The 15,009-nt window shown below is 30.6% G+C and overlaps 1 protein-coding gene across 22 annotated transcripts in view; it reads right to left on the bottom strand.

The window, feature by feature from the left end:
- Positions 1-15,009, bottom strand: part of SYNE1 (spectrin repeat containing nuclear envelope protein 1) — a 567,155-nt gene that overhangs the window by 83,913 nt on the left and 468,233 nt on the right. For all 22 annotated transcript variants that reach the window (XM_031937596.1, XM_031937595.1, XM_031937611.1 and 19 more), the window contains 9 exons: positions 14,503-14,652; positions 13,494-13,670; positions 12,890-13,045; positions 8,456-8,608; positions 7,447-7,617; positions 5,598-5,731; positions 4,843-5,047; positions 3,578-3,760; positions 1,667-1,813 (listed from right to left, as the gene is read on the bottom strand). In XM_031937596.1, the coding sequence (XP_031793456.1) occupies positions 1,667-1,813; positions 3,578-3,760; positions 4,843-5,047; positions 5,598-5,731; positions 7,447-7,617; positions 8,456-8,608; positions 12,890-13,045; positions 13,494-13,670; positions 14,503-14,652 (1,476 nt within the window). The remainder of the gene's footprint in view (positions 1-1,666; positions 1,814-3,577; positions 3,761-4,842; positions 5,048-5,597; positions 5,732-7,446; positions 7,618-8,455; positions 8,609-12,889; positions 13,046-13,493; positions 13,671-14,502; positions 14,653-15,009) is intronic.

Genomic DNA, 15,009 nt, shown 5'->3' with positions numbered 1-15,009 from the left:
GGTCTAAAGTCAGAAAGACTCATCTTGAGTTTCAATTCTGCCTCAGACATTTACTAATGGGTGTGCCCCTGAGTAAGCCATTTAATCTTGTCTGTCTCATTTTCTTCATGTGTGAAATGACCTGGAGAAGGAAAAAGAAAATCACTCCAGTGTTTATGCTAAGAAAACCACAAATGGGGATCACAAAAAGTTGAAGAAGCTAGCATTTCTAATACAATATTAAATAGCAAGGGTGATAGTGGGCAACCTTGTTTCACTCCTGATCTTATTGGGAGTGGTTCCAGTTTATCCCCATTACATATGATGCTTACTGATGGTCTTACATAGATGCTACTGATTATTTTAAGGAAAAGTTAATTTATTCCTGTACTCTCAAGTGTTTTTAATAGGAATGGATGTTGGATTTTATCAAATGCTTTTTCTGCATCTATTGATATAATCATATAATTTTTGTTAATTTGGTTATTGATATGATCAATTATACTAATAGTTTTCCTAATATTGAACCAGCCCTTTCATTCCTGGTATAAATCCTACTTGGTCATGGGATCACAAAAAGTTGGACACATCTGGGAAAAAAATGACTGAAAAACAAAAACAACCATGCAAGGCTTAATATCTCAGATAGTTCCTTATTTCCCTTCTTTTGTGCTCATTTTGGATGTCTTTTATTTATCTGATAGCACACTTTTTTTTTTTAACTTTTTGCCTTCTCCTCCATGTTCTTGGGCCAAGTCTTCTCCTTTTCAGTTTTCTTCTGTATACTGTCTTATCTCACAAGATTTCAAGTCCCTTGTGGGCAGGTATTGTTTTTCTTTTTCTAGCACAGTACTTTAAATATAGTAGGTGCTTAATAAATATTTGTTGCTTTTTTTTAAAACTTAGATCCACACTCTTCCCCCAACCCACAAAGTAGACTCAGCAACATGGTATTTGTTTAAGAACTACTATTTGTCCAGTCACTATATGCTAAGATCCTTGGTCCTTATTATTTATTCTATTTCTGCATTTTTCAGACACTCATTCACTGTCATTTGACTTTTTCAGGTGCCATAAGGAACACTGGACCTTTCCATACACTCAGCTGAGGCACTCTGAGGACTTCCAAACAATTATATCTGTACAGTATCTGAACTCTTATATGCGTTCCCATTTGTAATTACCAGTTTCTTTAAAAATTTTTCTTAATTTATGGAATAAAACAAAGCTTTTCATAACATGATGCAATAAAAATATGATTGCATGTGAAACTGAAAATCTACTATGTAAAATTTGCTAATGCTTTTGAATTTGCAACAAAATTATCATGGAAATGTTTTCTTCCCTTCCCCCTACTCAGTCCTAGAAATAGCTACCATTAGACACAAATAGGTATATATGTAAAATTATTCTATACAACTTCTATTTAACAATTCCTTCTTTATGATGAAGACAGCATCATTCTTCATATGTCCTTGATAGTACATTTGGATATTTATAATAGTCAAAATAACTTATTCATATACTGCCAATTTTTTAAGAGAAGGCACTGTCTTACTTTTTTTATTTAGATCTCAATGCTTAGCATATAGTAATTAATGAAAAAATGCTTTCTCATTCACTTATTCATGATAATATAATTTGTCCTATGATACAGAAGAATAGGAATGACTTTCCTAATACTTACTTTCAGTTCTTCCATCCTGTCCTGAATTGTTGAGAGGTCAGATGAATTATTGGGGTCCTGTCCTTTTAGTACTTCTTCTGCTTCTAAAATCCAACCCTCCAGACCTTCTAAACTCCTGGAAAATGTTTCATAATCAAGAACTCCAGCCTTTTGGGGGAAAAAGATTGAGGATTTTATAAAAAAAATATATTGAGACATAGTTTATTAATTTGCTTAAGCAACTGCTTTTTTTCTCATTTGATTTCATTTTCCCATTTTACAAAAGCTTTTCCTAAGAGTCCTGCTGCACAAAGCAGAATTGAAGTAGCTCAGAAGAAACATGTGATATGCAAAGTCAGAATCTGCCACCAAAATTTACAAGTACTATTTGTACTTGTAATTGTGGCAGAGCATTCTGAGCTTGAATTCATCTGATTAAAGTCACACACACTGTTATTTGATTCTAAGGTAATATCATTTTAGTTCTCTTGAAGGACAAAGGACCAATCAACCAATTCAAGCTTGGATAGATCCCTTATTGTCTAGATAGTCCAAGATAGTCAGATGATAGGAGTCATCTGAGCAGAGATAATTTCTCTAGAGGGTCACTCTCAGCCCCATTGATCAGATACCGATTCAAAAGGTAGATAAACTATGAGCCCCTCTGCTATGTCTTTGTCTGAGAAAGATGACTTGATGGCCTGATTGATAAAATTGTTAAATTACACAGAAAAGAAATAAAAGTCCTGTCCATTGACTTTTAAATTTGAGTATACCTTATCTTACTTGCTAATTCTAAAAATATATAATAACTTTTATCTAGCATTAGCTTTATACATTTTCCAAATGTCTGTTTTTTTTTCTTCAGTATATTACTATCTCTCCAGTCACCCAAGTTCACAGCTTACATGTCATCCTTAACATTTCACTTTTACTCTTCTTAAATATCCAATCAGTTACCAAATCTTGTCATGTCTCATCTTTTTCCTCTCTATTCTGACTTGGACTATTTCCATAGCCTCCTAATTGGTCTCCCTGACTCATCTCCTCTTTCATCAATCCCTCCCTTCAACACCTTTGGGCACCAAAGTGATTTTGCTGAATTGGAAGTCAGATCCCCTCATCTCTCATCTGTACTCAATCAACTCCAGTAGCTCCACATTATTAATAGGCTCAACCATAAACACCCCTTTTTGGTATTTAAAATTTTTCATAGACTGACACCATTTTACTTTCAGCCTTTTTATACATTATTCACTTCCATAGATGGTCCCATCTTACTGGATTACTTGATTTTCCTTATTACATTATTTCATCTTCCATTTTTGCCCCTTTGCACTGGCTCTTTCCTATATATGGAATAAATGCTCTCTATCGGCATTGTTGATCCTTAGAATCTCTGGCTTTCTTCAAGCTAAGTTCCTGCCACTCCTAATATAATGAACTTTTACCCTTTCCAATTGTCCCCTTACTCACCCAAGCACTAGTGCCTTCTTCTCTAATGTTACCTTGTATTAATCTTGTATAGGCGTTCTATACCTATATGTATGTGTTTTATGTCACTTGTTAGAAGCTATGTTTCTTGAAGGCAGGGGGTATTTCATTTTTTGTTCTGTATCCCCAGTGCTATATAGTATAAGTACTCAATAAATACTTGCTTCTTGACTAATTGATGATATAGGAAGGAATTTAAAATATAATTCGCAAGTCCAGACCTACTTATATAATTTATTTTTTAAAAACCCTGCTTTTTAAAAGTTTTACCTACCAATTATTATTTATTTGGGGAATTGCTGAGAAGGATTTAGCACTGTTTGGATGATGAGTCAGTCTGCTCTTTATAAATATTTCCATATTTGATCTCAAAGACAAATTAAGGTTCAGGTTTTCACATGCATTGTAAAGAAGTTTTTTTGCTTTCTTTCTTTTTACCTGTAGTAGTTTCTGCTGTCTGTTAAGAGCCTGCTCTAGGGCAGACAAGTGTTGACTCAGAGACAGTTGATCAGACTGAATGGCTGCTGCAGCAGAAGTATCCACTTGCTGTTTAAGTTGCTCTCCCAATTCTTGTAATACAAACAATGAATCCTGAACAGTCTTCTGGCCTTTGAGAAGATCCTAAAGAAGTGGGAAAAGTAAAAATGTCTACCATGAAACATGTGAATCTCTTCAATTTCCTGTGATGATACAGACAATAAGTTCATTTCTCTGTTGTAGGATAGGTTGTATATACCTGTACTGATTCAGACTTATATTATATGTATATATTTCTCAAAAAATAGTACTTACTTTCTCTATTTATTCTCTAGGATAAGGATTCTTAATCTGGGTCCAATGAACTTTTTTTTTTATTTTGGGGCAATTTAATCATTTTATAAAGAAGGCCAATAGATTATTACATTAAAAGGGATGGTCATTTAACCATCTCTTTTAGACAAAAGACAAACTTCATCAAGGGTTTATTGGGACTTATGAGCATGGACTTTAAAAAACATGTATGTGTATTTTATATACATACACATAAATATAAAACACTATAATTAAATATAATTGATTCCCATTATAATGGTACATAAAATATAATTTTATACACTTAAAAATATTTTTCTGCAGAGGAGTCCATTGACTTTACCAGACAGACAACTAAGTTTACAATATAAGAAAATGTGAAGAACCTTTGGACTGGGTTATGCTCTGAGCTCCCATTTACCTGTGGATAAATACTATCATCGTTAATTTTAATAATCTCTATATTCAATGAGGAAGAAGAAAACCAATAGAGGTAACATGAGGGATTAAATGAAATATCTCGCTTTAACTATGACATGAGCATTATGGAACCTAATTGAAATGATGTTCAATTTTAAACATGAAACATCTTTCTTGACCTTTAAAAAAAGGATTATAAACTATATGCCAAGCAAAGACAAACCATGAAGGAAGGGAAACTGAAAAAATCTTTATTGTCTTTTAAAGAAATTCAGCTTAGGTTTTAAAGAAATTAAGCATGTAAAGGTCTAAGTACTAAAGTCATATCTCATTCAAATACTGAATATTCCTTTTGGTATCTATCTACCTTGACAAAGAAACAACTGAAATTTTGTGTTCTGATGTATATTAATTGGGTAAAATTTTGGAAGTTAAGCAAGCTTGAAGTCTGATGAAAAGAAAAGCAGGGAAAACAATGTTTTGAAACATACATTGCAATCTTGAATCCAGGTTGCAACTTCATCATCCACAATATCCTTATTATTTGCTGCCTTCAACAGCTCATTGGTTCGATCCTCCTGATGTTGAATTGTCAAAGCACATTGTTTAGAATAATCTTTGTATCTTTGCCACAGTTGAAATAAAGCCTTACTGGAGTGTAACTGTTCAGCAATTTCTTCTAGCAAATTATTCCACCTGGAAATGATAGGAAATATGTAACGGGCAGGTTAACATGTAGGCTCCTTGATGGCAGGATCTGTTTTATTCTTGTATTTGCAGCCTTGGTGCCCAGCACATAGTAGGCACTTAATGCCTCTTGATTGACTCATTAATTATGATGCAAAATATGATTTTATGTTTGTCCAAATGAAAATCATGTACATCTTTTATTTTTATAATAAAAAAATTAGGTTGCAAAATTTAATTAAAATATTTTTTTAAAAAATAAAAAAAGATAATGTTTCAACAGTAGCTAATCATTTTATTTTGAAAGTAGAGTCTTAAGGATGGAAATATCTTGAGAAGGTGTTCCATTTGTGCAAGTAGCAGTTCCAAATAAATAAATGAATTTTCTTCTTAAAAACACATTATTTTTCAACTTCCAAACAAATAGAATGAATGACTATATAGGAACAAAATCTCATTAATTCTAAACCAAAAATCTAAAGACTTTCAATTTTATAATTGGTGGCAGTGAGAATGAGATTATTAAAAAAGTAAACAATAGAATGAGTCTATGCCATACCTCATATTTACTTCTTTCAAGGTATTGGTTAGTGTTTCTGTTACTGGTGGGTGACACTCTTTTAACAACTGGTTGGTTACAGAGCCAAATTTTTGCAAGCTGCTCTCCTGCTTTTCTAACTCATCTTGCAGATTCTATTTACAAAAAAAGAACAGACAAATGAAATGATAGTATCTATAAATATATATTTATAATTCATTTTATATTTTAAATGGAATAACAAGTTATAGATAAAATATTTGTAGTTTTTAAAATTCTGCCATGTCATAGAAATGCTTTTTTATTTAATAAATTAAAAATAAATAAAAAATTTAAAATAAAAAAATAGAAGTTTGCCAGGTATTTTGAAAGTACATAAAATGAGTAACTTTTAAATAAATTTCTATTTGTTTCCTTCAATAATTTTTCCTACCATTCCAAGATATAATTATAGGAAGCAGTTAGTAGGTAAATCTTAAAAGGAAAACAAGCTAGCTAATCTAATTTGACAATATAAAGTTTTGTGTAGCTATGTTCCCTTTCAATTCTCCTCTCTGCTTTGAAGGAAATGGCAATAAACACCATCAATGCAGTTAGATTCAAGAGAGCATTTTAAGATTTTGGATTAGGAAATTATTTTAAATCTTCCAAACTTATTATTACTAATCATACTATCAACATAATCAATTCATACTAATAATGATTTACCTCACATATTCCACGGTATTATATATTTGGGGAACTAAATGTTAGTAAAAGAAAGCAATTTCCTTTCAGAAGAATTAGACATTGGATCAGCAGCATTTGAATTTGTGCCTGAGTGCCAGAGTAGGTTAGAAGAGAGGAAGGGTACATTCCAGGCAACTTGGCCTTTTAGTGTCCTTTCCCAAACCCCTAATACACACAGTACCCATTCTTCCAAGTACAGATAACAGCAGGTGGAAGAGAATGTCCATATTAGAATGGTGGTGAGTGTTGGGGACCCTGATGCAGCACTTTAGTGGAGGTAGTATGGCTTGGCAGGCTACCTTCTTCTGTGGTAGAAATATCATTTTAGATGTTATTGTTCATAATGGATATAATAAATAATAGAGCAATGAGGAAGAGAAAACACATGGAACAAGGAATTTAGCTTTTTTATGGAAAGCAAAGCAAAAATACTTTAAAAGCTAGTTAATAGCTTTTCTATTCATTTCTTTTTGCTTTATTTTTTAATCCTTTAACTTGTGCAGACTGATGAGAAGAGAAGAAAAAGAGAAAACTTGAGAGGAAAATGTCAGTAATGGAAAGGGGACCATAGGAACAAAGATTTAGAGTTGGAAGAGACTTCAGAGGTTAAAAAAAAAAGGAAGGAGTTCTGGGATTGGAAAGATTAGAAGGACTGCATATTGTGGTAGAGACCCATTCCCTCATTTTATAGATGAAGAAATTGAGGTTGAGAAAGGTGAAGAGATTTGCCCACGATAATACAGCTTATTACCACTGAAGGTAGTATTTGAATTCAGGTTTTACTCAATTCAAATACAGCATCCTACCCACTAAAGCCATGTAGTTGCAGACATAAAACAAACTTATGAAACAGTGCTGAGCCCCAAACCTGTGGATATTCAATAATTAATATTTACTTTAAAAAACTTAGAAAATAAAATATTTAGAATACAGCATTACTTAGTTATGGAATACCTGGTAAAGAAATGCAATCTATTGAGAGATTTGCTTCAGAAATAAAACATGTAAAATGATTTTTAAATTTAAAAAATGCTTTAGTATAAAGAATAGGATTAATAAACTCTTATACAAACTTCTATTTTTTTCCTTTTCCCAGAAATTTAAAGTCACTGAAGTGAAATATTTAATATTTGATCCTTACCTGAAGATTCTCTACTTGCACTTTCACAGCCTCCAGGGAACCAGTTAGCAACCGGAAACGGGAAAGAGAGTACCTGGCTTCCATCAGGTAACTATTCATTTCCTCATAAGCCATTTTGTATACATTCCATTGATCAAACACTGACTGTAGTAATATCTTTAGTTGTCCAACCTTTAGAAAGTGTGTGAATGGGGAGAATGATACATAAATAATTCTACAAAGTAAATACAAAATAACCCTAACCCATTGCATTGACTTACATGTCTGGAATTATTAAAGACTAACTAATGAGAATCATGCAATTTGCATAATAAAAATCAGGAAAAGGTAAAGCATAAAATTGTGGATACATTTTTGTGATCTTATGACTGGAGATGGGTGGGAAGTATACCAACTTTCATAAGGCATTGAGATTATAAGGGAACTGTGAATACATCTACTATATGAAGATGCACTGTCATTTATAGTCCATTATATTGAACAGCATTTTGAGTTGGTGACTGTTAAGAGAAGAAAAAGAATTATATGGAGAAATGTGGCTTATGCCAATACAAACTTTATAGAAAAAACAATTCTGCAGCCTATGTAACATCTGTGGTCATTTTATAGGAGCTTATGTTCTTCAAATAAGGTGTACCCAAGAGAATTTAGGGGAAAGTTTTTTTTTTTTTTTAATGTGACCCTTGAAATTAGAATTAATAAATAATAGGCATCCTGAAGAAATAACTCAATATACAGTATGCCTTATCTGTTCAAGGAAGTAAAGTATTTTTTCAAATCTAATCAAGTAGACTAAAATTAAAAATAAGCTGTGATCTAATAAGTATAATTTGCCCCCAAGCCATGACAGAAATGTAATGGTAGAGGTTCTGGGAAATGACAATCTATCAGTGTTTCTTCATTACTGTCAAGATAGCCATGAGCTCACAATCAGTAGGTATGTAGAGAAGAAATATATTCTATAAATCTTTGTTTAACCTTTAATCTTATTTTTAAAATACATCATTACCATGTGATCTAAGTTTGCCCAGTTATGATTGACCTCTTGTAGGTTACTCATAATGACACCAGACACATCCTTCTTGTTCTTAATCAAAGAAATTCCACTCTGTTCTATTTTTTCAATTTCTTTTTCTTTTGCTTTAATTAAATCTTCAAGTTCCTAAAAAAATTTAAAAAAATAATGAATTAGTAGAATTTTAAAATAATAAAATCTTAGTGAATAGAAGAAAAATATCTAATTTACCAAGTCTTTAAAAGGCTTTCACTAGTCCCCCAAAATACTAGCTTTTTCTTTATCAATTATTCTGCACTTACCTTGTAAAGATTTTGTAAACTATCTACTTGTGTATGAGTCTAGCAGAGAATGTAAGTTCCTTAAGGGTGGAGACTTGTTCCTGTCTAGCATAAAATCTAGTTAAGTACCAAAAATTTATAAATGACTATGCCATAAAAGAATAAATGATATAAATTATTTTTCAGTAATTACTTTTTTATTTTTATTTCTCTTTTAAAATTTATTTATTTTTTAACATACAATATTTGATGAATCATGTTGGGAGAGAAAAATCAGAGCAAAAGGGAAAAACCATAGAGAGATTTTAAAAAAACAGAAAAAAAGAAGTGAACATAGCATGTGTTAATTTACATTCAATCTCCTTAATTCTTTTTCCTGGATGTAGGTGGCATTTTCTATCCAAAGTCTGTTGGGATTGCTTTAGACCACTGAACTACTGAGAAGAATTAAGCCTTTCATATATCTTGCTGTTATAGTATACAATGTATTCCTGATTCTTCTTGTTTCTCTCAGCATTGGTTCACATAAAACTTTCCAGGCTTTTCTAAAATCAACTTTTTCAGAATTTTAGGTGGCAGCGTCAATAGAGGAACAGAGTTAAAATAGGTGGCTCAGGGTAGAGCACTGGTCCTAGAGTAAGAAAGAGTTAGATTCAAATCTAACATTAGACATGTACTAGCTGGGAAAGTTACTTAACTTCTCTTTGCCTTAATTCACTGGAAAAGGAAATTCCAAGCTATTCCAGAATCTTGACCAAGAAGATTCCATGAATAATATTGGTGTCCTAACGCACACAAAATCATACACAGTTGGACACAGCTGAATGAACAACAAAAACATCTGAGTTAAAAACTCAGGCATACCCCACGTAAGAACTTCTAATACATTGTAACCAAGTACTCTTTTAGAGCTATTAAAGTCCACGTCAACAAATTGTACATTTATCATGTTATTCCTCTTTCAAATGGAATTTTAAATTGAACACAAATGATAGAAAAAGAAAAGAAAATTCCCTGTGAGATATACTATTATATACTAAGGAGAAGGTCAGTAACATTTTAATGTTTAAGATACAGGGACCTGAGGGACCCTGAGAAAGTACATTGTCTTATGTACTTCTTCCCATTGCTAGGTCTACTCCTTACTTCCCCTGTAACAACATTTAATCTATCATTATGTTTTAAAATGATGATTGATTTTGTATCACCTTTTAATTGATCCTATTTACAGCTAATTGATTTTCTTTTATAACTGTCTATGTTGTGATTCTTGCCTCACAACTTAATTCAGAAATTCAGCTGGCCTGTAATGAATTAAGAGTAGAAATCCAGTTCTCCTGTTAATCACTGTTTTATTCATTTCTCAAGGAAATCTGTTTCTCTGAACTATGCCAATAGATACAAGTAAATCTGGAGTAGTATCATTATAGATTCTAGGTTAAATATGTGCAAGCCTTTTAAATGTATTTCCATATTTGTCATGTAAATAACACCTTTTTCCTTCATTTCAATTATACTTCTTTTTCTTTAACCTATGTCAAATTGCTTGTTGTCTTGGGCAGGGAGGAGGTAAGAGAAAGGAGAAAAATCTGGATTACAAAGTTTTATAAAAATGAATGGTGAAAATGAACTGTACACTTGGAAAAATAAAATACTGTGCAAAAAAGAGAAGGTGGATGGGAGAAAGGGAATTTGGGTCTCAATGTTTAAAAACTGAAAGTTAAAAGTTGCTTTTACATGTAATTAAGAAAAGATAAAGTATTATTATAAATTTAAAATTAAAAATAACATAAGCTCAAAAAATGCTATAAAAGAATATTCTTTAACATTAAAAATTTTATTAATGTTGTAATTTTATAATTGCTCAAATCCTTATTAGATGTGTGACATATGGACAAATTAAACTTTCTTGAACTAAATTTCTTCAAGTATAAAATAACAATAATAGCAATAGCACCTACCTTAACAGGTTGTTGTGAGGATCAAATGAGATGACCTGTCTAATGTGGTATGCAAACCTTAAAGTTTTATGTGAATTTTATCTATTATTATGAATCAAATGAAAATACAAATTGATAATCCTTAGAAAAGTATGTGGAAGGCAGAATGAAACAAAACTCATTTCAGTTTATATTCTCTAATAATCATAATGGGTTTTTTCCATCTCAAAATATACCAAATATTTCCCTCCCATGTGTCTACAAACCATGAAACAACTGGAAACACTCAATCACATTGCTAACAATGGAATGTAATTCAATTACTGAAAATGTTATCAGGTGAATAATATTATTTATGCTCACAAGTCAGGGCTTGGAAACATACTGCTAAATATCCTAGGCACAGTTAAAATCATTAAACATCATATAATCAAATGTATTTGATTAATACAGTCAATTAATATAGCCATTAAAATAGCCACAATAGTTAACAGCTGAAATGAAATATATATTTTTAAAATTTTCAACTAGCTAATTAATTAATTAGTTCTGATTTTTAAAAATGTGAAGAAGGAGCTAATCTTATTACATGAATAGATAACTCCACACCATCTTCTACGTTGGTTTAAATTAATTAAGTCCCTTGACATATGAAAGGAAAGGTTAAAGAAATATTATCAAAACCAGAACTTGAAGCCAAGGTATATATGCCTAATTTCAATGCATTTTACTAGATTTAAACATCTGGGAAAATATATGTCTCAGAAGAATCAACAAATCTTACCAATTTTTAGGGTACTGTCAAATAAAACATTCCAGCTATACCACAATGTGATGAATAATACCTTAAATTAACTATACAGAATATTTCCTTTTGTTCCAGTTGTTTAAAAGAAATATCTGCTTTAAAATAACCACATTTAAAACTTTCTACTGTTGACACAATCCATTCAGTGCTGCTTGAAATTTAGAAAGATTATTACTATATTATTATTTAGAAAGCCTTTTGTTATGTTTTACAGGACAGAAATAAAAGAAGGAAAGAAAAAAGGAGAAAAAAGAATGATAGACGTAAATGAAAGACTAAAAGAGAAGCAAGAAAACAAAAGGGAAAAAATGATATAAGATATACAGTAATATGTATTTTGAGTTTTTTGGTATGATGATTATAGTAATAATACAAAAAGGTTTCATCTTATTAGGTCTGCAATATAAAAAAAAATTCCTTTTAAAATAGAGATATTAGCTGTGAATACTACAAAGGACTTTGACTCTCCATGTTTTAAATAGAATTTTGGAATATCAATTTACTTGTAGAATTCAGATTCATAGTTCTATTGAAGATAGTCATGTTATTGATCAATGAGAAATGAGGGGAAAATTATCTCGGACTATCTTCTTTTGTCCCATTTCTGTAGTGATGACTAATGTGTTCCCTAGTTTTTCTTCATGCCCATTTTCAGACAGTGAAAATGTACTTTTAATTTTAAGAATTTTCTTGAAATATATTAATATTAAACTGACTTTTTTCTTTGTTATTTTATGTGCTTCCTTTTTAGTTTTGTGACAACCCTTATTTTTGCAATCACTGATTTTGGTAAAAAATGGAAAGACATTGCATTTAGGCTATAAATGTAGAAAATGCACATGTTCTTCCTATGCTTTGTTGTCTCATCAACTTATAGCTAGATTAAATCTAAGATATCTATTTTAATTGAAAAATATCAGTTTTCTCCACTATTTTTTTTTGCTCAATATATGCCCTCCTATGAATAATTGTAGAAAGAAGTTCTTCATACAGTCTGGAACACTGACCCTATATATTTTCTTTAAAGAGTTCTTCTTTGTGAATTGTCTAATACTATTGATTTTTCAAATTATTATGAAAACTTTCTCTTCTGAGATATAATTTTGCTCATTATTGCTTATTTAAATTTTGCTTTAATGATATAAAACATATGTAATGTAAAGTTTTTTTTAAAAAATTGAGGATAAGTTGGGAGGGGGTTGTGTTTCTAATTTATTAAAGAGAAAGTATATAACAGTTTAAACAAAATTTTATAAATGATAAAGCTGATGAGAAAAGATAATATGAGTAATTTTAAGGTCTCAACACAAGAATATTCCTGACTTTCTTGTTATACTATTCTGCTATCACTTTTCTCAGACAGATTTCATAAGTTTGTGACATAGCAAAAGTAAATTACCTGGCAGTCTTTCATTGCATTCTGAACTGAAGCCTGGTCACCAATTTTGTGCTGTTGTTTAAGTTTCTTTTCTTGGGTTTCAAACCAGATTTTTAGACATTGCACATTATTTTCAAATTCTGTCCAAGATTCCAATAAACCCTCCAGCATTTGAATCTTTATCAAAAGGAAAAAAGGACATGAACACATTTGCCATATGAAATTAATAAATATATTTCAAAATTAAAGTTTTAAAAGAGTAATTATTTTATCAAAGCTTTGCAAGGTGACTGAACCTAATCCCCCAGACAAAACTAATTCTCTAAATATGAAATAATGCTTATGTTTGTGAAGCTATTGGCTATCTGAAATTCATCTGTTTTGTATGCAAAAATTCATTAAGACATGCCAATTATTTCTTTTTTTTAATTTAAAAGTGAATATCCCAATGGAAAAGAATAAATAGATTTCATGAAACCATGTGGAAGTTATATTCTTACCATATAACTAGGTCTTAATTGAATAAAAAACAGCCCACTTATTTAATGACTATTCTTACAAAAAGACTCTATATACTATTGTTGTTTTTAAGGGAAGACAAATAACTATTGGTCACTTTGCTTACCTTTTCAGTTACAAGACTTTGCAAGATTTGCCAGTGTCTATTCATTGCTCCAAGTTGCTCAGCAAAATCTGTCTTATCACTACGTTTACTTTCCACATCCTGACTGGTGATTTGTAGCACTGACTGATTTACAAAATCCACCGTCAACTGTTTACAATTTATGTCAATCTTAAAACCCTAAAAGAAGAAAACAGAGAACATATGAAGTATAATACACATCTAAATATATCTTCTCATTTTAGTAACTTGTTACATTCTATGGACTGCAAAATGTTATTGTTATTATCATATTTTAGTCCAAATGGACTAAAAATAATGAACAGTTAAATGATTCATAATTTTCAGAAAAGATATTTTAACAATTTTAAAATTTTAAGTATATTATAGGGTTAGGAAAAACACATGCTTGGTTTTATCTCATAAGTAAAGTCATTTCTATGTTCAGATGAAATGTCCTTCAACGTTCTGTTTTATTTTCAAATAATTATCAAAAAAGTCATTCTTAAGAGTTCATAGTGAATAATGTCCTTATAACTGCCACAAAGAATACCCATTTTACTGTAGTGTTGAAAGTTTGTTCATTGATCAGAATATATGGAGCAGAATATCAAGTAAAAAACATATAAATATGTGCATACATATGTACGTCTTTGCATATATAAAATAGACATATGCAATGTATTTATGTATATGGGCATAGCACATATACACATAAGCAAATATATGTCTCCCTAAACATGTAAGTATGCACATATATGCTTACACATAAAACATGCTTATATAAATGTTGTATGTACATATAATCATGTATATATATATGTCTTATGTGTATGTGTATATGTATATACAGACATAATATACATATATACATTAACCTTTATAGCCCATTAACAAATATACTATGGCAATGTTGTTATTCTTTGATATCTTCTGCCAAGAACAAAAATCTGACAGTCAAAAATAAACCTACATTTATTTGATGCAAAGGTAAACATTTTCTTTTAATTACCTTATATTTCTGTAAGTATTCATGTATTGCTTTGTGTCCTACAGCATTTTTAATCTTCTCTTCATCCTCCTGGATAACACTTTCCATAAGAGAAATCCAACTCATAACTTCAGTAATAGCATGTCGTGAGGGTAATTTATCCATTTGCAGCTGACCAAGTAGGATTGAGAGCAAGATAAAAATTTCAAAATTCAAATCAATTCCTATTAACTTGTAACTCCATGATAATTTCATTTATATGCTAAATGGTTCCAAATAACAGCTTTCAAATTAAACATCATTAAAATATTGAACAATAAAAACCATCTTATCCTTAATTGGCATCCAAAAGTAATTCATAAACACTTACTCTCATATAAGCATGAATAAGTAACTTCTCATTTTTTTACTTTTATAAAAAAACAGAAAATTCACTCATATCATACCAATTATTTCATTTAATCATTTGATATTCTATCTCAAGACAGTGCAAAAAAAGCAAAATACAAAAAAAAAAAAAAAAAAAAG

Source organism: Sarcophilus harrisii, chromosome 4 (assembly GCF_902635505.1).
Source record: "Sarcophilus harrisii chromosome 4, mSarHar1.11, whole genome shotgun sequence".
Classification (NCBI taxonomy): Eukaryota; Metazoa; Chordata; class Mammalia; order Dasyuromorphia; family Dasyuridae; genus Sarcophilus; species Sarcophilus harrisii.
Note: the sequence above shows the minus strand (reverse complement) of the source record. Positions and strands in the feature narration are given on the sequence as shown.